Source organism: Alternaria viburni (genome assembly GCF_023758015.1).
Source record: "Alternaria viburni strain BMP 2772 chromosome Unknown scaffold_2, whole genome shotgun sequence".
NCBI lineage: Eukaryota > Fungi > Ascomycota > Dothideomycetes > Pleosporales > Pleosporaceae > Alternaria > Alternaria viburni.
In genome coordinates, this window is record NW_026055771.1 from 1 (window position 1) to 21,221 (window position 21,221).

Here is a 21,221-nt window from a genome sequence, read left to right on the forward strand (position 1 = left end):
GTTTCAAACGGCGGCTTGAAACAGCGGGCAGCAGGACTATATAGTCCCCAGCAGCTAGGAGCGGGCGCTGGATCTAGGCCTTTTCTTCCTCTTTTCTTCCTCTTTTCTTCCTCTTTTCTTCCTCTTTTCTTCCTCTTTTCTTCCTCTTTTCTTCCTCTTTTCTTCAACATGCTAATGGTTCAGCGCAGTACATTCGAAACATCGCACAGCGCTCAAGCCCAATCCCAAGGCTGACGACAACAACAACACCTCACAAGCGCAAGGCAAAGACTGAGGACCGCGGCCGCAACCGACACACGCCTGGGGCTCAGCATACAAGCGCTGGGTATCTTGCGCGGCAGTGCAGCGGAACCCCTAATATACTGGCCACAGGCAGGGCGCGACGCGACTGCAAATTCGATGCGAGTGCTATACGACTGCAGCGACACTTTGAGCCAGTTTACGGCCTCCGAAACACAAGCTTGTTTATCAACTCCGCAACATACCCAGATGCAGAGTTGAGAGCCAAGGCCCACGTAGCACTCTCATTGCCAGAATGGATCGTTCTAGTCTACTTGGATGACTCGCGACCCATTGTCGGCCAAGTGGATTGCTTTGCAATACCAGCATCTTCTATATGCGAGGAGCAAACCCTGCGGTCATGACTTAAGAAGTCGGAGTATCTGGCTGAAATCAAGCATCAGCGACTACTGTTAAACAAAACCCATTGTTAAACGTAAGTACACCACTTTGGGGCATTTTTCCCCGGAAGCGCTGCTAATATAACTTGTGTCTCTACAGAAATCTGATTCTCGTTCCCAACGACACACTAATGTCTACTATTTACCCACATTGGTTGAGAGCGGTCACCGTATACGGTGTAGTGTGGTACTTTCGCAATACATCCCGCACCCAGGATGTTGCCCTGGCTTTTTCGAACAGCCTAAATCTTAGCGAGGACGTTCTGGCAGCGGTACTGGAGCGTGCGGAACGACTTGCTGCTTCGAGAGGCACAAAGATACTCGTCACAAACTTGGCCAAAACCTGTGTCATGGCTAGCGGGACAGCGTCGAGCGTCGTCCGCGACTTCTTTCTCGCCCAAGAAGTCATGTGGATGCAGATGGATTTGCTCCCATGTTACATCAAGCTCCGGGTCTTTGGTCCTGGCTATGACCAGCTCTTAGTCAACGAGAGGTTGCGAGCCGTGGACAGAATCACCGATGACAACAACTCAGCCACAAGAGGACCGTTGTTGATACCATCTGCCACTTTAGAGGACGCGGTTGACTTGGTCCCGTCCGATCCCGTCAAAGTGTCCACGGTAACCCCCGTGCAGGAACTCACAGCGACCGAGCTTGACGAAACCGCAATATCTGCTGAGTTCGTGCTTCCAGAAACTCATAACAGCGCCACCGCGACACTCGCCAACGATCGAATCTTCCGGGCTTCTCAAGCTACTCCCGTGGAAGATATCAGTGAGCCCAGTCGCGGCAACGATGCTGAGCCGGCGACGGAGACGGCGGGAGACATTGCCAAGAAACTCAGCGCTTTCCAGCACTGCCCAGGCATCACCAGCGATGGTACGAAATGCAGCCGCCGGAGGATCATGACGCCAGAGCGCAGCACGGAGAGATGGTTCTGCTCCAAGGCCCATCGCAGACAGTGGCATGATGGTGAGACCATCACTAGGTAGATGTCTAGCACTGTTGGAGCATTCGTCGGATAGAGTATGGTAAATGATTTGGCTACCTCTTTGGTTGCCCTTAAAGTTACGTTAGTATTGAGCTTGCTGCGTCTTGTGTCAACTCGTATATGCTATCTAAAACTCTATCTACACTTTTTTTGTTACAGCGATTCGACCGTGAGATCTGTTGCAAGGAGAGCCCGCTCTACCTCCAGCTGCGAAACGCCGTTCGAACCCCTCTTCACCCACAGCCTTGGTGCTTCAAGCTCTCTCGCAGGGCTTACTCGGCTCGCTCGCGGTCTGAGCGCTCATGAGGTCTCTTGCCATGTCAAGACGCGGTCGCGAGCAACTCTTTGTGCTTTGCGCTTGGTTCAAGTGCGGTATGTACAATATAGCTGGGCGATCAAGTGGCGCACGTTGAGAGAACATTGTGCGCATAGCTTTCGCGAGTTCGCCAGTGCGGAACACGGTCGTAGCAGGATCTCTTGCGTAGGCAAGCAACTGGACATTAAACTTTGATCGCTCCTGGTTGATAAGCTGGCTGACGCTTCCATGATCGGTAACACTTGAATCCTCAGCGCCAGCAAGATCCGCCAGTGTGAGCATCGCAAAGCCGGCTCCCCTTGGGATGAGGATCTGACAGATCAAGTGACTTCGTGAGGAGTTCTTGTTGACCGCAGTGGGCAATGTCTGCCGACTGGCAACAGTCCAATCTACAAGAGCTTGAAGATGTTCTGCTGAAGTAGCCGAGTAGGCTACTACCCGGTTCTTGAAAGCTGACAACTCCTGCCTTGTGCTGCTAATGGAGCGGAGCTTGGCTGGTGGAAAAGTTACCGATTTGTTGACGACGCCGTCCTGAATACTGTGTACTATCTCCGTCGCTGCGAAGAAGACTTGGCCTAGATGTAGCTGATGAAAGAGTAAGTCCCCAGCCCATTGAGCAATGCAGTCACGTGTCTCGAAGAGTGTGTAGGATTTCCCGGTGCCGGAATAGCCATCGGCTAAAATGACAAATCTGCCTCCGCGAACTGCAACAAGCTCGATTGCCTTCTGCATAAACAGGCAGATGTCGAGATTCATCGTCTGCGCACTGAAGACGTGAGGGAACTCATACTGTGTGAGCAAGCGGTCTGGCGAGTTTCTGTGCTCTCCCTCTTCCTCTTTCTTTGCTTCATGAGGAAATAGCTCGTAGATCTCCAGAGCGCGTTGCGACGCAGTGACGAGCTTCTGTGACTTGTCGAATACCTTTCCGGGGGTATCAGAAGCCGTGGAGAGAATGTTGGTCACCCGCGGCACACAGAGCACTAACCATTCTTGCTCAGCCCAGCACGTCTCAACGGTGATGGGTAGTGCTACAGGGGTAGGCGTTGAAGAAAACCGCTGTTCAGCTTCAGGAGATATAATGGTGTCGGCAACATCAGGGTCGCCATTCATGCACTCATTGAAGGGAACCGGAATAGCATCCTCCAAGTCATGAGTTGCTTCAATAAGCCTTGTCTCAGACACTCCGCCTGAAGTCTGGCGTTCATGGTATCTCGCAGCCAGAAAGGGCGGCTCATCCACATCATACTCTGACACGTCTGTGAGTGATGCTAGCCGCAGTGCCGAATCCGCAGTATGGGGGTCGCGCGTTTGTACCATGGAGACTTCGACCTCGATAGGCGCGGGTTGTTCTTGTCTTGTTGTGTCGACGACCGAAGAGGACTGACCAAGCGACACATGTTCTCCTCGACGTACGGTAGATGAGTGTGCTTGCTGGGCGCAAGGCGCACCCATTGTGACGAAAGCATGATGCAGAGGCATTACGAGGAAGTCAGGAGTTCTAGCACAACATCAGCAAGACATTTTTAGATTGCATAGGCTACGTAGCAGCTAGGGATAACAGAAACCTACCCGCGGAAGAGCCTTCGAATGAAACCGAACAAACATTTGGCTTTGATGAGATACGGCAACCAGTACCGGAGAAACTTGACCCAGGCAATTGTGCGAAGAGAAAGCCTTTCGCCACACACCTCGACCAAGCCACATACAAGTTCATCAAAAACCCACGGTGCTGCCAAATAGACTACGGCATAACCTAGTGCTTCTCCGAGAATCGACCGGACCACGCCACCGTAAGCTTCAGTATTCAAGGGATTGACAAGAGGGTCGCTGTAGCGTTGAAGTATGCGATCGCGTATCTCCTGCCAGGACTCTACGCTGCTAGTAGGTTCTTGGCCTGAATCGCCATTACCGGTCGCGACAGTATTGGGGGACGGTTCAGATGTGCCCTGGTGGGGTTGGTCGTTGGGATCGGGTGTTGATGGCGAACTCATCGTTTCGAGATCGAGTGGCACGTTGCCGACTTCAACCGCTGTCGAGGATGATTCCGATATATCCTGTGGAGGGTGGTCGTGGGGATCGGGTGATGTAGGTGGAGCGCTCATAGTTTCGAGGTTGAGGCGTTGGTGTCGCTTTCTATTGTTGTTGCAATGATGGCGCAGACAAAAAGTTTCCAAGTTTTGATGAGATCAGAATGGCTTGTGGTATGCAGGAACGCAGTCTTCAGACTTATATATGTAAGCGGTCAAGCTGAATTAGGTGAACCATATAGGAAGACACTCCCCCGATTGTCTCAGATGAAGACAATGCAACACATGACCGAGACGTCTTAGTACATGTATTATATCCGTGTTAGACAATTATTGTAACGTTATTGCGGAGTACATAGCTGCCGTTCCAGGCGGTCTGCTTCTATTTTACCAGTATGCACACATCTGTTATCAACGACTATCCTCTCCGAGTACCTACTTCTTACAATATGGCAACTGACCGGCTGGAAGCCTTAGAAAGGTTTCAGACAATGTTACGGGATAACGAGGTATGGAGTTGAGATACTGCGATCGTACGCAGCATTATACTAACGCTGTAGTTCATCATGGCTTTGCAGGAGAACCCTGCCCAGTCTCTTCCCCCTGACTGCAAGAAGGTGTTAACGGGGGTTGCATCTGCCTTTATCCCCGATATCAGCGAACTTCCCCGGAAGAAGAGCAAAGCTAGCGATGGTAGTTCAAGCCAGACGGCCAGAGACAAGGGAGTAGGTGGCGGCGGCAAGAAGAACGCAAAGAGCCCCTTCGTCACTATCCTGCGCCTCCAAGAGCTAGCGCTTTCACCCGTCGTCCAAGCCCACCTCGACACCAACAAGACTGACGCTCAGTCATTCTTCTACTCCAAAGAACTTGTCAACAACGTCCAAAACTACAGCAAAGACTCGACCGGTGAGGCAATGATCATTCAGTACCAATACACCAAGACCGTCTCTCGTCAGCTTGGTCTTAACAGCATTCGATGGCTCTTCCTTATGCTCATGTGGCACGATCTCGTTAAGCTTGCACGTCCCGACTGTACCGGCAACCGGATCGGCCATCTTATGAAGGTTCACCTTCTGGAACTCATCAAACCTGTGTACGCTAGCAGCTCAGACATGCAAAAGCTCGCTATAGAAGAGGTGGCAGATGAGTTGCATGCTTGGTGCAAGTTCGGAGCCAAAATTAACATTCTTGTGGAGAACTTCGGCGAGGGTTGCGTCTTCTACCTGCATAACATTCTCTCTCCAAACTTCCTCTCCGACAAGATGACAGCTTCTGGTGGATACTATGTTGAAGCTATCACCTATCTCCAAGACTCTCTACATATTACAAAGTTGCTAGATGATAATCCGCCAGTAGTCACGCTCGGCCGCAACATTCGAAGATACCTTGTCCAACCTTTTAGAGAGTCAAAAAAACAGATGTAGATAGTTAGAATTGATACATGCACTTTGTACATACAAGCTTGGACAATACACCGCCTCTTAGCTATTCGTCCTCTAAACCACGGCAACGCCAGAGAGAACGTAGTTGAAGAGGTTTGTCGACTTGGAACCCTACTCTTCTTAGCACCAGTTTGGAGAAGCTTTAATCAATCACCAGTATGGACGGCGGCTATATCGCGCAATCTTCTCCTTGTACTCACGAAAAACATGGTCGAATGGAACGACTTGAAGCCTTTACTCATCTGGGTGCTCTACGCCGCCGCAATCGAAACCAAGGATCTGGCAGAACGTAGCCAGTTCGTCTTCATGCTTGGCATCCTGATGAGTGGCATGCAGCTGCAGGCGTGGGATGATATCATGTTGATTGTGAAAAGCGTATTGTGGGTGGAAAAGGTTTTCGCAGGTACTGATGAGTTGATTCGCGACGAGGTTATGCAGATTGTCAACCACAATCCTATGAACATGTTCCCGGTTGAAACTACGCCGCCGCCAAGTTTCTTAGACGACTTTGCGGCGGAAACAGAATAGAACTAGACTAGATCTGGAAAGAAGACACCCTTGTTGCTGCAGTTACCAATAGCAAGACTTAGCATTGCTGCTTGACCTCGCTCTCTTACAGTCGTTGTACGTACAGTAAATGCCCACCACGACTGTAGGGAGCACATATGAAGCTGCCGTGAACGATCAATACTTGCAGCTACCCTCTACCTAACTATAGATTTGCATCTAGGGTGCTCTTGTGATTTGCATCCGGCTATCGTGGCAGAATGGTCACCGGAGGCCCACGGAAGAAATTGCAGCTGACCAGAGGCACACGCGCTATCATGCCATAGCAGTCAAAAGCTCTGTTCCTTAGCTAGGGAGTGCCCAAGTAAAATAATATGTATATGCTGCATGACTTAAAGAATTACATCGTGTTGACAACTATCCGTACTCTTGCACAAACTATGATCTAGGTGCCCTTCCGTTGTAGTTCATTCCCGGCTCTGCTGTATAATTTGCGAAGCAGTCATAATTGAAGTCGATTTCCGCACTGCGCTTCTGGAGGAGCTCGACAACGTGGTCGAAAGAGCAGAGACCGTTTGAATCAGCGGGACATCCTGGATGAGACTCGTTGATCGGCACAACGGCATCGTTGCTAGTTGGCCAGGTTAGCTGGGTATGGAGTTTCGAAAGAAAGGAGTATACTTACACGATGAATCGGATCTGCTTTGTTGGTTGCATGGCAGGGCAAGAAAGAACCTGAGTAGTGAAGTGGGTGGCAAACGGCACGAGCTTGCTAGCTACAAAGCTGTTCTGCCCTTCATTACCAAGAGGACTCAGCGGTGGACCCTTGAACAAGGCTGTCAAGTTGAATGCAGTAAGTGTATCAAGAACGACAACTTCGTGCGTAGCATCGGCATAGATAGACTGGTCGAGCGGGAAGTACGTCGAGGAGTTGTCAAAAGTCTCGTTCAATGCGGAATTGGCACCGGGATATTGATGGGTGAAGCGTGCGATGAATTCGTCTAGGAAGCCTTTGCCTTGGGCAGCAGAGACAGGAGATCCCGGACCGTTGTTGTAGTAGAAGGACAGATCGAAGTAATACTCGTAGTTCAGGAAGTCTTGTTCGTTGAAGAGGTTGCAGAAGGCGGAGTAGCCGAGAGCGTGCGTCTCATACGAACACAGTTGAAGCATAGCGATGGCGTCGGTGGAAGTAAAGTTGATACCGCTAGCCTGCGACTGCAGACGAGCGAGAGTGGCGTTGAACGCGTTGTTCGCAAACTGAGCTGCTACACGGCTACCGATACTGCCTCGGGTCGCAATGTTCGAGTTGTTGCAGATCTCGTAAGGTGCGCCGGAGTTGTTCACGCCTAGAGTCTCAACAAGCAACTCGATGTTGACCTCGTCCATGTACTCGGGTACACCAAAGAAACCGGCAGCGAAGTTTTCCGCAGTCTTCACCATCCGGTCTTGGGACTGTGTTCGGAAGACCGGAATGGTGCCCGCTTCAGTAAAGTTGTTCAGAAGATGGCCATACAATTGGCGGTACTCAATGCCCAACAGGAAGTTCATGCTGCGACCCGACGGTGTTAGGAGCTCGGCGCCCAACTTGTATGTCCAGTCGCTCAGGAAAGAAAGCTCTCCAGAGACTGCAAGACCAGTTTTCGTAGCGTTCGCAATCTTCTGAGCAAAGGTAGCGGGCGCAGCGCCACTGGTTGGGTATCTAGCGCCGTGACGGTAGAGCAGATGCATCTGGGTGATGTCGCAGCCATCCGGGATCAGAGGACTGGCATCAGGAAGACCGTAGTCTGCGCTGCGAACCGAATACCATGGGCTCAAATTACCCCAGTATTTGGTGATGTCAAAGTTTGGAGACTGCGAGCCACTGCCGTGGGGCTGTGGCTTGATCAGAGGGTATGAAGATGCATCGCCATCGTTGTAAGGATACGACGGTGCTGTTTGGATGGCATTCGGCTCGGCGCCTGTGGGAGTTGCTGATGATTATTGCGTTAGTTCAAAGACCAGAGCTCAAGGGAATGTTGGTGGCTTACGGCCAGGGAAGCCGACGACAGACTCTGGCGGAAAGAGTTCGGAGTTGACCTCGGCTATACAATCAACCCATCAGCATTCCGCTCTCTGCGCAGCTTCGATCAGACTTACTGCCAGCGGGAGGATACACATCTGCACTGCTTGCGCCTGCGTTCCCAGCTGCCGAGATTGTCGTGGTTGGTACAGCTCCAACCCTTGCAAGGAGGGCAAGCAGTGCGCCTTTACGGGCGGTGTTGGTCGTGATGCGCATCTTGACAGTCGCAGAAGCCTAGGTCTCTCAAAAGGTATGTATACCAAGGAAAACAAGCTCCGACAAGCCTCGATGCCCAGCAGTGTGGGTGTCCCAGAGACCCATTTTATAGTCCCCCAAGCCCTGCAACGGTGGAGAAAGGCGTTAGAGTTGGGCATTTCGCTACCGAAGGGATACACGCGGCTCGTAGTAAGCGTCGCGCAACCAATGGGATGCGGGATTACCTAGGTATAAACACATGCGTTGACCAATACTTCAGCAGCAGGGATGCTATTACTTTAATAACAGCACTAACGTCTGTAGGATGCAGATATTACAGTACCTAGGTACTTATGCAGTAAAGCATGTGTTAGTGCGGGGGACCTGTGCAGTTCCTAAGTCCTAGTCTACAATAACAGCGTTAGACTATGCTGCTTTGAGTGCCGCACAACAGCGTTCTTGTCCACCTTTAAGCACATTAATAGGAGCACGTGGCAGGCGGATGTATGGTGACGAAGGGCTCTTTGCAGCAAGACACGCGTTGAGGAAAAGTGTTCAGGCTACATTGATGCAGAGATAACCCGGCCAGAATGAGTTCATCGGTTTCGTCATCACATGCGAGTCCAGTTCACTTCCAAGGTTACTTTTCGATGTTGACGAGAAAAGGCTGTTTTTGTCATTACACGTCCACAGACTATTTATACATGGAATCGAGAAGCCCCCCGTTCTCGCCAGACGCAGAAAAACCAAAAACGCCAGTGCCAATGCCGATGTATCGATGAGACGCAGCAAATTCAACACCGCCCAGAACGACTGATATGAAGACCCCGGTACCCACCCATAACCACGATCTCATCAGTCATTAACATGTGATCCATCAACGCCGAACACAAAGAGAGGAAGGTAGCATCCAAGTCGCGATACAGCGCGTGAGCAACGCGACAACGCCTTACAAGCAACAAAGGAACAAGCGCTACAAGCTAAAAGACTCAAACTCATGCCTGTTCAACAAGACGGAGAAAAGAGGAAAGCACTAAGCGATAGGCCATCGAGTACGCAATCCTTGTGTCCATTGCCCGTAGAGGATGTCGGCCAGTATCCCCTGCTGCTCCATACCAGGCTCGACGTAACCAGGCAGTTTCTTCTCGTCAAAGTAACCGTGGCCATCAGCCCCAGAGCCCTTCTCGCCGACCACAAAAGCGCTCTGGCGGCGTTTGTGAGACTTGAGGTGAGGATTGTTCTTGGCCATTACGAGCTTTGGTCCCTTCAACGGAGAGCCCGAGTTGGCGATCGGTGTCCCATTTCGTGTCGGTGTCGATATCGGAGTGTGGTCATTCTCCTCTGAAGACTTGCTGACGGTCGACGTAGCTGCACTCGTCGTGCTTGACCGAACACGTGTTGTACCTGTACCATGCACAGTTGTACCACCCAAGCTAGTGTCGCTGGTTTTGGTGTTATGCTTCAATGGTGATTGGGCGGGCGAGACTTCTATGCCGAGAGCGTACGCAAGCTTTGTGTCGTTTTTGAGGCGGTCCATCATAGCCTTCAACAACATGAATTCGCCATGTGGGTCGATTTCGTCAAGATGCTGCCAGGCCTGCGCAACTCGTCCGATAGCGTCGCGTTGATGGGGCGATGCTGTGTCAGCATGCGCTTCTTGAAATACTGAGTCCAGGACCTTGCTGTACGCTCGGCGACCGTATAACGCGTCTTTGGTAATTGGCATGTGTCCATCGGGAGCAGGTGGCTCGTTCTCGTTGTTCATGTCCAGTGGATGGTTGGACGTGGGAGGTGATGGGCGGAAGGTGCGCGCTTCGGGGTTCGGCTGGAAAGACTGGTTGTTCTGAGCAGACGGGTTGCTAGGGGGGTTTGAGCGAAGTGCTGCACGACGTTCGCCAGACGAGACGCGCTTGAAGTGTCGTACGGTCGATGGCGAGTTTCCAAATGTCAGATCGACACCCAACGGCGACTTGTTGAGATTGCTGACGCGACGAGCGGTGGGTGTATCGCCAGACGGAACGCGGAAAGCCGTGGCTTGGGAAGTTCTCCGAGAAGATGGACGTCGTCGCGCTGGGAGTGGTGAATCGGTTATGTCACCCAAAGGTGCTGCGTTGAGGTCCATCCGTTGCATCATGGATTCGACTTCATCGTTGCCTGAGGAGGGTATGCGGGCCAGTTTGCGACGCTGTTTCAACGTCTGGCGTGCTTGAACGGTCCCTCGCTTGACGGTATCAAAGTCCCAATCGTCTTCCTCGGCTCTAGGGGAGAGATCGACCCTGATGAACCTGTTAGCATACTGTATAAGAAAGTCCGGTGAGTTACTAACATGGTCTCTTCATAGTACTTGGGGTGCGATGCCGCTTGTTGTTCCCTTTGGGCGTCGTACATTTGCTTGCGCTCGACGAGCTCGCGCAATGCCTCGACCTTGCCCGCGCGTTGGACGAAGCGGTGTTTGAGGAGTTCCTTCGCGGTCGCACGTCGATCCGGATCCTTGATTAAACATTGTGCAATGAAGTCTTTAAAGTCTTTGCTCCATTCGTCGCCCTCCAGCCTTGGTGCAGGGTTCTTCGGAATCGTGAAGAGCACCTTCATGGGATGTGACCCAGCGTGTGGCGGTGCGCCCTCTGCCAACTCCATAGCGGTGATTCCGAGGGACCAGATGTCGGCTCTGAAATCATAGCCAGCCTCCTGGATGACTTCGGGCGCCATCCAGAAGGGTGTACCGACAAACGTCATGCGTTGTGATTTGATATTTGTGAGTTGTGCGGCGACACCGAAGTCGGCGAGTTTGACCTTGCCTTGGTCTGTGAGGAGTACGTTGGCGGCCTTGATATCGCGATGGATCTTGCCGGTCGAGTGTAGGTAGTCTAGCCCGAGCAGGAGCTCTCGGCATGTGATGGCGATGTGTGCTTCGCTGAAAGTGCCTGGTGCCAACTATGACGGTTAGTCTAGCTATGTGATGTCGGTGGTGTGACTGCGTACCAAGTCGGCGGCCGAGCCTCCCCCCAGATACTCCATGACTATCCATAACTTGACGCCCTTGACGAAGCTGGTCTTGTACTCGGTAATGTATGGACTGTGGCAGGTGCTCAGCAGCGAGATCTCGGCTTGGATGTCGGCGAGCTCTTCGCTGCTGTCTTCGAGGTCGATGTGCTTGATGGCGACTGTCTCGCCCGTTGTGCGGTCAATGGCTTTGAACACCTTTCCGAAGCTGCCGCCTGCAATGGTCAGTAATGGCGAATCGACCAGGCTATGTCAAAACGTACTGCCCAGCTCCTCCATGACTTGATAGTTTTCGGCCATGGCGGGCGATTACAATGTCGCTAGGCGGAGCGCAATGGCTGAGAAATATGCGATGTGGTCGGGGTCGGGCCAAGATAGATGCAGTGGTGTTTCGGCGGAAGACGGTTGGGATAGGAATAAGACTCGGCTGTGGTACTGGGCTGCTCAATTGCGCCGCCGTTGTGGTGTATATCAGAGTATCGCGCAGGGTCCAGCCCTATCATCGCCGAGGCAACCAGCCTGATCGTCAAACAAACGCACATCCCCGCCGCCACCTTTTGGCGGAGATTGGCATGACGTCGGTAGGTATCAGTGCTGTAGAAAAACAACACAGGTCGGGCATGTCCAGGACAGCGCACCAGACGTCGGAGCAGTATCGCGGAGCCTTTGGCATCCAAGATCAGTTTGTCCACGCCATGTCCAGAGCAGCCTATTCCACTCCTCTCCAATGTTGCCCTGCATGAGCTCCCCACTGCGGCTGTCATGCAGCAGCGGCTACCAAAACCGTCAGCCGTCTTGCCAATAGACGTGTGTGGTGGTGCATCGTCTGCGCCTCATCCCGCCGATGATTACTTTTCCGGTTGCTGAGGGAAACGTGAGCTAACGACATGGTGCTGCGAGGCACTCCAGGCATGTCAAACCTACCATGCCACTCACCGCCAGCTAGGCTGGATTGCGAACAGTCCTCGTAGCCTGAAACAGGCCGCCTGTACAGCGCACTCCTGGCTGTTGCTGCAAATTAGGACGAGGGCGACGATGGGCCTCCATGGCTGTCTAACCGCCAGGGCACGCGCACCATGTTATCCGTCGCGGTTCTCCTCAGCAACCGCAAAATTAGAGTCTAGTACAAGATGACCACTACCCGTCGTTGACCGGACACTCGACGTGCTACCCAGCTAGCTCAAACTTGACGGCTACATGGGTCGTGTTCTGAGGTGTCAAATTACGTGGCCCGACCCCTCATCTCCGCAACATGGCAGTGTCGTCTCGAGAATGTGGGACCGAGCATGTGTTCGACAGTAGACTGCACGTGTGGTGACCTGTACGTCTGAGTATACCATGGAGCAATGAGCGAGCGGCAGCAGATAGAAGACAGAGCAGACGTCGCCCTCAACAGACGGACATTGGTTCACCGTCTCCACACAGGGCCTCCGTCACGAGACTAGCCGCGCAAGCAGTCCCTTGGACATGCAGCCAGGAGATGGGTTCCTGGATTGGGTTGTTGATGGCCTGAGCACGGCGCGCGTGAGCGACGGCTGCACAAAGACTGCGGCTTCGGCTGTAGGAATCTCTAGATACTCGTTGCCGCTCTGAACCCCGTGGCATGCGCTCTTCAATGTCTTTGGTATGAGTTCTTGCGCCGCTGGCTCAACGCTCTTCAAGTCTTGGTTCTCGTGGTTTAGAGGGTCGCTCCTTCTCCGATTGGTCGGCCTCCCTACAGCGCTTCTAGCCCTTTATCTCGAAGTCTACGGCAGCTCCCCAGCCGCCGCCTCGCTTATTCTTCACCGACTCGCTCGCCGCGCTCGTCTCTCAACCATTCTCTGTACGCTCAAGGAGGGACAGTACGTCAGCAATACCATCTTCTTCGTCGGAGGAGCAGACTCCATGGACAGAGCACAGACACCGACAACCCTGCACGACAAAGGGGCCGAGTCGTCATCCCAGTCGTCAATAATATCCTCCAACGCCCCCGACTCCAACGCTTCTTCTCAGTCTTCACCACCCAAGACCATGCCGTCGCATTCTCGGTCCAAGACGGTCGACGTCATCGGGCAAGGCAAGCGCCTGTCCCTGCAGTTCCCCATCCAGCCAAGTACGGGCATCAGTTCACCAACCTCCTCGACACGGTCGCGCCCGCAATCATGGATGAACGGGGCAACGTCTGTTCACTCGCCCGAACCCGAGGATTCTACTTCCGAGACAAACATTCTGGCGGTTCTCGCTGCTCAAGAGCGCTATGTGCTCGAACTCAAAGAGGAGCTCACCAAAGCAGAGGCTGACCTGAACACGCTGAAAACGCACTGGACTCATCACGAAGCGAACAAGCGTCGCAATGAGGTGCGCAAGGTCGCCGCGCTGCAGCCTCTGAACACATCGCTCGCCAATGCTCCACCGGGCCAATACGAAGACGATGGTTCGAATTCGTGGATGCAGAAAGAGATGGAGCGCAGGAAGAACCTACTCAGCAGCACCAAAACATCCCAACGGAAGGTCTTCAGCGGCTCGCGACATCTAAGAACCCTATCACTACTCTCTCCCGACCGCCTCCAGTCGCCATCATTCCCCCAGCCACTCGATCTACACGACGACCCCGCTTCCAACTCCCGACCGCAGCTTCCTGCACGGGCTTCCACCTCGTCAGAGATCACACGACAGGTCGTCAATGCCGGCGAGCACGACCGATACGACATGGGCGGCATGCCCACCATACAACGTGAGCAGCTCATTCGGGCTGGCACTCAGATGGCGCAGGATTTCAAGAAGGGTCTATTCACATTCATGGAAGATATCCGACAAGCTACGGTGGGCGATGAAGCCGTCAACACGGCGGACGGCAATACTGGAATACCAGGTGTCAAGAACCCCTCTAAATCTGGCCGCAAACCGTCCGAGGGCCGCCCCGCCCTCAGTCGGTCCGCCAGCTCGAAGAAGACCACACAACAACTAGGTTCCACTGGCGACGACTTCTGGAAGGAGATGGGCCTGGGCGAGCCCAAGACTACTGTAGTCAACAAGAAGACGCACGCACTCAAGAACACGACGACCCCGCAAAAGCAGATCCGCAAAGTTGCATCCGAAGAAGACTGGGATAACTGGGATACCCCCAACGAGTCACTTCTGGTCGACTTGGAAGACTCTAAGGACAGCTCAGATGAATCGGATGCGCAGACCTCGCCGGTATCCGGCCCAGGCAGCTCTCGAACTAGCACCAGCACCAGATACCATTCGAAGCGTCACGATTCCAAGGCATCGTCGCTCACCTCCATCAACCAAGAGGACCTGACACCACGAGAGTCAAAGCGCAGCTCCATCCCATGGCCTGATATGACCAAGGTGTCACCCAGCAACCTGAAGCGTACCGCATCACATCTAATGAAAGAGTGGGAGAAGCAACTCACCCCGCCCCCGGAATCGAGGAGTGAAGATTACTCGCATGGCGATTTTATGAACTGAACGTTTGAAACGGTAGTTGCATTTAGCGATTTAGCATTATGACGCGACGCCATTAACAGCAATGTCTAATTCAGTGTTGAAGAACTTCTTGAAGAGGTGGTTTGCTGTGTGGAAAAGTTCAAGGTATAGCATGGCGTTGGCGTAATTGTACATATTGGAACCTAGCTTCGGGTAGACATGTACCGTCGTAGAAGCATAATGAGAATCCGAATACCTCAAACCGACGCGACCAAAACGCTTGGTTGCAACATGTGTGAACACATCCGTGACGCTGGAGTGGCGGTGCCAAGACCCACCTGCCCGGCATTTCCCGTCCTCCGCTCTGAACTCCGCAAAAGTTCCCGGCGGCGGCGCATGGCATCGCCTTTGCAACAGTATCACTTGTACCTCACGCTTGCTTCGTGCCGCAGTCGTACTCAGCTTCAACAAGATGGCTTTTCCAGGAGGCGTGGGCTCCATGCCAGCCGCCATGAATCCCAATGCAGGCATGTCCGAGCAGGAGCAGCAAATGGTGAAAGCAGTATGTGCGACCCCGTCTCCTCTATACAGTTGCGGTGGAACATAATAGCATGTCGCGAGGGCGTAGCTGGCTATACAAGGCTGTCAAATAACATGTTTGGGGAACCATGGCTAACGTGCGAATAGATGCAAATGGGTATGGAGTCTTGCATCGGCAAGACAGTAATGGCAGGCGTAATGGGTGGCGGTCTGGGTGCTATGTTTGGGCTCTTCATGGCTTCCGTATGTGGCCAAACAACTCATAGTTTCGAAAGAAAGAGAAGGCACGACTGACATGCACAGATGCGATACGATACCCCGATGTCACAGCCCCTCCCCGTCAACACGCCGGCTACAAAACCTACAACCGCAGCCACCGGCGCAACGGCAACGGCAGGCGTCAAGCCTTCGACGATAGCTACCGGTAGCGTCAACTCCGCATCCGCAGCCACTCTCACCCCAGCACCCTCGGCCTCTGCGACTGCTACCCTTCCAAACCCCACCGCTACCGGTACCGTACCGCTTACCGACCTTCCCCTACGCCAGCAACTACGGGCCGGCCTGCGCGACATGTACCGATCCTCAATTTCTAGCGGACGCAACTTCGCCAAAGTTGGTGCTATTTTCTCAGGCACCGAGTGCGCAATCGAGGGGCTCCGAGCCAAGAACGATCTGTACAACGGAGTGGCGGGGGGCTGCTTGACTGGGGGTATATTGGCAAGAAATGCTGGGCCGCAAGCCGTGGCCGTAGGATGCGCAGGCTTCGCAGTTTTCAGTGCGGCCATCGATGCGTATATGCGTATGCCAGAGGACGAGAGAAGCAAACCTATCGCGTAATGTCTGTGAGGCGACCTTCACGACTATGAGTCGAACCTGGGTTGGAATTCATGTCATTGATGTATGTGTACGATATACCACAAGCGATGTTGGGGTAGACTCGCGACTTAGCATTGGGCGGCGTTTGGAGGATTCACTCTATCGAGACTCTCGACTTTACCAACGAGACTAAAAACAATATCAAGGGCTATGGAAAATAATCTTGGCCGTCTCTCAGTGTTACAAAAAAAGTTCGACTCAATATGTGTTGAATCAGCGCCGACTCATCTACTTCCAGCACGAGGCCCCCATTACTGCCACCAGCGCGATCCGGCCAATCAAAATTCGTGAGGGTCTCACACCAAAAAAGTCGGGCCCCACCGCCACCATCGCGAAATCTTCTACCACACCAGCGGCACGCCCTAGTCATATTGACGATCCAAACCTCGTAAACTTCCGAACTTAATATTAGGATCTCAACTTTCCACGTACAACAAACTGAACCTTCCTGTTTACCGGACTGCGACTACTGCCGGTACACCGCGCAATGGCAACACCCACTGCGGACCAGCAAAAGCCCATTCACTCGCTTATTTTGGATACGGGCCCATTGATCAAGAACACAGTATCGATCTCTACTATCATCAACGCCGCGGAAGAACTATGGACTACTCCTGCTATTCTCTCCGAAATCCGCGATGAAGCCACACGGTCACGTGTACAGACAACATTGATCCCATTTCTGAAGATACGGAATCCTCAGCCGGCAAGCTACGATGCAGTGATTGCGTTTAGCAAGAAGACAGGTGATCATGCGGTACTCAGTAGGCAGGATTTGGGTATCCTAGCCCTGGCTTACGAAGTGCACTGTGAGAGGAACGGTGGCGACTGGGGTCTGAGAGAAATACCCAAAGGAGAAATAAAGAGGAGGCCTGGAGAGGTTGAGCAGTCGAACGAGGAGAAATCGCAGAGTGGGGGCCTTTCCACCTCAGCAAAGAAGCGCAAGAACAGGCGGAAGGCAGCCAACAAGACTACCGAAGATACCGTTGAAGATGCGATGGAAGGCGTACAGATCGATTCCGGATCTGTCGAACCAGAGGATATTGATGAAGGCTGGGAGCAGCCTACAGGCAAGCGGGCGGCGAAGGCCAGAGCGCCCAAATCTACTAAGTTCAACTTCAAGCCCGCAGCGGAGTTAGACAGCAGCCTGGAACAAGCCAATGAATCGGAGGAGCAGACCGCCCAAGCTGAAACAGACGAAGCAGAAGGTGGAATAGCTGTCACTCAGGAGCAGGTCGAGGAGCAAGTACATGAGCAGGTTGTTGCACAGGTTCAGGATCAGGTTCACGAGCAGGTGCATGACCAGATTCACGAGCAACTTGAGAAACAGGGCAGAGGAGAGCTCGAGTCTCAAGCTGTAGAGCAGGCGGAGGAAAAGATCGAAGAGCAGGTTCAAGAGCAAGTTCAAGAACAGCTTCAAGAACAGGCTGGCGAGGAGGGGCCAATCGACCAATCGGCGGCGGTCGAGGTGCCCACCACTAACATCCACATCGAGCAGAAGGCAGAGCTCTCACTCGCGCCTGAGACCTCCAGCCAGCAGGATCTACAAACCCAGCAAGTCAGCTCTGACGAATCAAAACTGGCGCAGGAACTGGAGGACCTCTCGGTATCCCATCACGCCACTCAACAACCTACGCCCCCTACGACTGACGATTCAGCTGCGGAGTCTGACTCTGATGGTGACTGGATTACTCCACAGAATCTTACAGAACACCAAGCCAAGGACGGAGCCATCCAACCGCAAATTCACACAACAGCCAATTGCCAGCTGGACGTAGCAACCATGACGATTGATTTTGCGATGCAAAACGTATTGCTCCAGATGAATCTCCAACTTCTCTCCACAAACATGCAACGCATCAAGAACGTCAACACCAAGGTTCTCCGGTGCCACGCCTGTTTCAACATCGTCAAGCAAATGGACAAGCAATTCTGCCCCCGCTGTGGTCAAGCAACCCTACAAAGGGTTTCCTGCTCTACAAACGCCGCTGGAGAGTTCAAGATCCACTTAGCCAAGAACTACCAGTACAACAAGCGTGGCGATAAATACAGCATCCCCAAGCCCATCGCCGGTACTGCAAACACAAAGTGGAGTCATGGTCAGGGAGGAGGCAAAGGCGGCTGGGGTCGAGACCTCATCCTTGCTGAAGACCAGAAGGAATACACTAAGCGCGCTGAAGAGGACAAGAGGACCAGGACGAGGGACCTCATGGATGACAACTACCTGCCGGGCATTCTGACAGGCGATCGGGGCAGAGCCGGTGGCAGGGTCAAGGTAGGCGCAGGCAAGAACGTCAATGCGAAGAAGAGGACGTAGGATGCTGTTGTGGCTGCCACTGAGCCAAAGCAGTTGGGGGCATGCAGACTTTTGGTCAGGCGGACTCGGATGATCTGATGTGGTGGTGAAAGCCATCGGGTCACCCGGCTTACTGGGTTTTGGGCGTAAAGGTTCATGGCGAATGGTGTTGAGCCATGCTTGGTTGATCGTCGGAAGATATGTCTCAGATAGACGCATGATATCCTAAAAGTTTCTATTTGTCCTCTCTAGATATTTGAGTAGATGGCCCCCTGCCGCCTCGCTCCACCTGTCCCATTCGATTGCACACAAACCAATGTCTGACGACCGTACGGCAACATGATCCTCCAACCCTTCCAATATACCTCCATGCACCACACATTTGTATTATGAATGCGCACGATGGGTATCGTAGTGCACACCGCTTGTGTATCGCCGTGCTTTGATTATGTGCCATATCTGCATTGTCCAGTAGTCTCGCTTCCCAAAGCGCCACTACGCCTGTGACTGGGTGGCATAGTAGACCCGGGAAGCTGATTGTGGCTCGGCACGCTCGGTTATCTTATCGAACGTGCGGCCTCTATGTAAGGGTCAACGAGCTGCATCCAAACGAGCTGTATGCCGATAACACTTCAAGATACTCGGCACATTTTGCTGCATTGATACGGACACAGTAGTGCGTGCGCAGGTCCTTAGATCGGCAGTATGGCTTTGCGTATCTCTTATTCCGTGCTTCGAGTTGCAGGGTAGTTCTTGGATTCTACGTAATTTACCTGTACTCAGCATTCAGCCCCTGCGCTGCGGATGTGAAGCCATGGGTCCGTGTCTTGGAAGGCCTGAAGATATGACTCAGCAGGCACTCATTGGGGCGACGCCACTATAGTCTGACAGGACATGGTGCATACAGCGATGCTATACGGTGCCATCAATCGTATCCTAAGAGCTGCCTGGAAGTGGCTCAGTCGCAGGAAAGTGGCGCAAAATCTATCAGCTCGTGATGTAATCGACAAGCCAATGCGCAATGATTTTGAGCGAAAGGACTGGCAGTCAGCAAGTGTATTTCAGTGGTGGCTGAGATGTAGTTCCAGACTTGACCTCAAGCTGATGATCCTGCGCGGGTTCAGACGATCGGTGGCCGTCTCATCTGCCCCAGTGGTATATCGTGATTCGGAGCTGGACGCTCTCGTGTCTCACAACTGCGGAAACGTGGCGTACAGTGACAGCCGAGTCCGTGTAACAACGCATTACCCTTACATAGCTCCTTACATAGCACACATGTGGACTGTGCCCAAACGCCTCGCTTACGTCAATTCAGTCCAGCTTGAGATGTTGCGATTGGTTCTGGGGGCTCTTCGGGGGTGGATCACGTTTACCGGAGGTGCAGTGAAAGAGCGCTTTATGTGAATGGTAGGGCGCCTCGAGACCCCAGGCGACGGGGAAGTGACTGCCGAGGGGCCAGCATGTGAACGGCGTGGTATGAGAGTATACAAAGACCTCTGTTCCGTTACCATAATACTGAGGCTGCGATTGTCTTGTACACTATACTTGGTTTCTGTCTTTTATTGAGTCGTTATGGCGATTCTTAGTATTCTTAGCGCTTGGACGTCGCTTCCTAGATCGTACTTTAGACGCGTAAGTCTTGTTCAATCGTTTGTTGTTTCCTTTTTCAGCATCATCACACTTACCCACTCCAGCGATCGAGATCGAGATCTTCTTACATGCCCGAGTTCACCGACAACTCTAAACAGCTCGGCTCCTCCCCGGCTAAGGAAGCTCCGACCAAGCCCGGGGACCATCGCACCAGGATTATTGCTCGTCTTCGCGATCAAGAAATCCATGTTCCGGATGTGCATTACATATACACGGACTGGGCAGCTAAAGTGCACCCGGATGTTCTGGTGCTGAGACAGCATCTAGAGGGATACTTCCAAACGTTCATCAGTACCGAGAGCCAAAGGAAGAAGCAACGTAGGGTAGACAACGGACTCTGCGCGGGATACTTTTGGACACATGTGGAACCAGAGAAGTTCGTTATTCTAGGAGAGCTTGTTGCCTGGGTAACTTGGCCCAATTCCTTTTCGCGATTATCGACTGACGTAAACTGTAGTTCTTTTTCTGGGATGACGAGATCGATTGCGGTACTCTGACAGATGATCGTGACAAGACCGAAGCTTATTGTGACGATACAATTAACTTCATCCGACATTGCTTGCAGCCAGAACTCTCTGGCGAAGTTCCGGCACCGGGGCGGTTGCATAACTGCGGTCCATGGGTCAACATAGGAAGAGCAATGCAGAAGGGCCAGTCGAGAGGTACGTCCATCCAAAGTATGCTAGGCAGGTATCAGCTAACAAGCATTGCAGAAGCACGTGACCGGTTTGCTGAAACCATCTACGACTTTATCCGCGGCGTCAAGACATCTCAGGCTACATGGGCGCAAGGGATGTCTACTCTCGAGGAATATACAGCGCGCCGTTTGAGAACTGTTGGTACAAACCCGTGCATTGCTGTCATGCAATGGGCCTACAACCTCACTCTTCCACCATCGATCTGGAACCACGAAGCTGTAGTAGCCATAACGCGCGAAGTAGCCATCTCCGACTTCCTCTGGAACGACATTGTGAGCTTGCGGAAGGAGATAGACGACGGCGATATCGATTCTGCCATCCCGGTGATGGTATGGAACGAGGGATGTAGTGCGCAGGTTGCCGTCGATCGATGTGTGAAGATGGTGGAGGAGAGCTGGGCGAGGCTGTTGGAGGCAGAGACCCGACTTGTGAAGGCGCATGCTCAAGAGTCTGAGCAAACCAGGCGCGATATCGAGACGTTGGTTGGCGGGTGTAAGGACGTATTGGTTGGACATATGGTTTACTCGTGA

At 52.8% G+C, this 21,221-nt stretch overlaps 10 protein-coding genes across 10 annotated transcripts; 7 read left to right on the forward strand and 3 right to left on the reverse strand.

Moving 5' to 3' along the window:
• Positions 1-811: 811 nt before the first annotated feature.
• Positions 812-1,672, forward strand: J4E79_000926 (uncharacterized protein; the record flags this gene model as incomplete). The annotated part of the gene is made up of 1 exon (XM_049349837.1): positions 812-1,672. One exon carries the CDS (start codon positions 812-814, stop codon positions 1,670-1,672), a length of 861 nt encoding a protein of 286 aa, XP_049214996.1.
• A 252-nt stretch (positions 1,673-1,924) lies between these two features.
• J4E79_000927 (uncharacterized protein) lies at positions 1,925-4,089 on the reverse strand (the record flags this gene model as incomplete). The annotated part of the gene is made up of 2 exons (XM_049349838.1): positions 1,925-3,485; positions 3,557-4,089. 2 exons carry the CDS (start codon positions 4,087-4,089, stop codon positions 1,925-1,927), a joined length of 2,094 nt encoding a protein of 697 aa, XP_049214997.1.
• A 416-nt stretch (positions 4,090-4,505) lies between these two features.
• J4E79_000928 (uncharacterized protein) lies at positions 4,506-5,438 on the forward strand (the record flags this gene model as incomplete). The annotated part of the gene is made up of 2 exons (XM_049349839.1): positions 4,506-4,523; positions 4,575-5,438. 2 exons carry the CDS (start codon positions 4,506-4,508, stop codon positions 5,436-5,438), a joined length of 882 nt encoding a protein of 293 aa, XP_049214998.1.
• A 225-nt stretch (positions 5,439-5,663) lies between these two features.
• On the forward strand, positions 5,664-5,984 carry J4E79_000929 (uncharacterized protein; the record flags this gene model as incomplete). Its single annotated transcript, XM_049349840.1, has 1 exon — positions 5,664-5,984. The coding sequence occupies one exon, from the start codon at positions 5,664-5,666 to the stop codon at positions 5,982-5,984; it is 321 nt and encodes a 106-aa protein (XP_049214999.1).
• Positions 5,985-6,401: 417 nt separating this feature from the next.
• J4E79_000930 (uncharacterized protein) lies at positions 6,402-8,238 on the reverse strand (the record flags this gene model as incomplete). Its single annotated transcript, XM_049349841.1, has 4 exons — positions 6,402-6,594; positions 6,649-7,933; positions 7,991-8,044; positions 8,100-8,238. 4 exons carry the CDS (start codon positions 8,236-8,238, stop codon positions 6,402-6,404), a joined length of 1,671 nt encoding a protein of 556 aa, XP_049215000.1.
• Positions 8,239-9,250: 1,012 nt separating this feature from the next.
• J4E79_000931 (uncharacterized protein) lies at positions 9,251-11,520 on the reverse strand (the record flags this gene model as incomplete). The annotated part of the gene is made up of 4 exons (XM_049349842.1): positions 9,251-10,493; positions 10,544-11,151; positions 11,200-11,435; positions 11,484-11,520. The coding sequence occupies 4 exons, from the start codon at positions 11,518-11,520 to the stop codon at positions 9,251-9,253; spliced, it is 2,124 nt and encodes a 707-aa protein (XP_049215001.1).
• Positions 11,521-12,846: 1,326 nt separating this feature from the next.
• On the forward strand, positions 12,847-14,673 carry J4E79_000932 (uncharacterized protein; the record flags this gene model as incomplete). The annotated part of the gene is made up of 1 exon (XM_049349843.1): positions 12,847-14,673. The coding sequence occupies one exon, from the start codon at positions 12,847-12,849 to the stop codon at positions 14,671-14,673; it is 1,827 nt and encodes a 608-aa protein (XP_049215002.1).
• Positions 14,674-15,103: 430 nt separating this feature from the next.
• On the forward strand, positions 15,104-16,008 carry J4E79_000933 (uncharacterized protein; the record flags this gene model as incomplete). The annotated part of the gene is made up of 3 exons (XM_049349844.1): positions 15,104-15,193; positions 15,319-15,414; positions 15,475-16,008. The coding sequence occupies 3 exons, from the start codon at positions 15,104-15,106 to the stop codon at positions 16,006-16,008; spliced, it is 720 nt and encodes a 239-aa protein (XP_049215003.1).
• A 526-nt stretch (positions 16,009-16,534) lies between these two features.
• Positions 16,535-18,364, forward strand: J4E79_000934 (uncharacterized protein; the record flags this gene model as incomplete). The annotated part of the gene is made up of 1 exon (XM_049349845.1): positions 16,535-18,364. One exon carries the CDS (start codon positions 16,535-16,537, stop codon positions 18,362-18,364), a length of 1,830 nt encoding a protein of 609 aa, XP_049215004.1.
• A 2,269-nt stretch (positions 18,365-20,633) lies between these two features.
• Positions 20,634-21,221, forward strand: J4E79_000935 (uncharacterized protein; the record flags this gene model as incomplete). The annotated part of the gene is made up of 2 exons (XM_049349846.1): positions 20,634-20,655; positions 20,707-21,221. 2 exons carry the CDS (start codon positions 20,634-20,636, stop codon positions 21,219-21,221), a joined length of 537 nt encoding a protein of 178 aa, XP_049215005.1.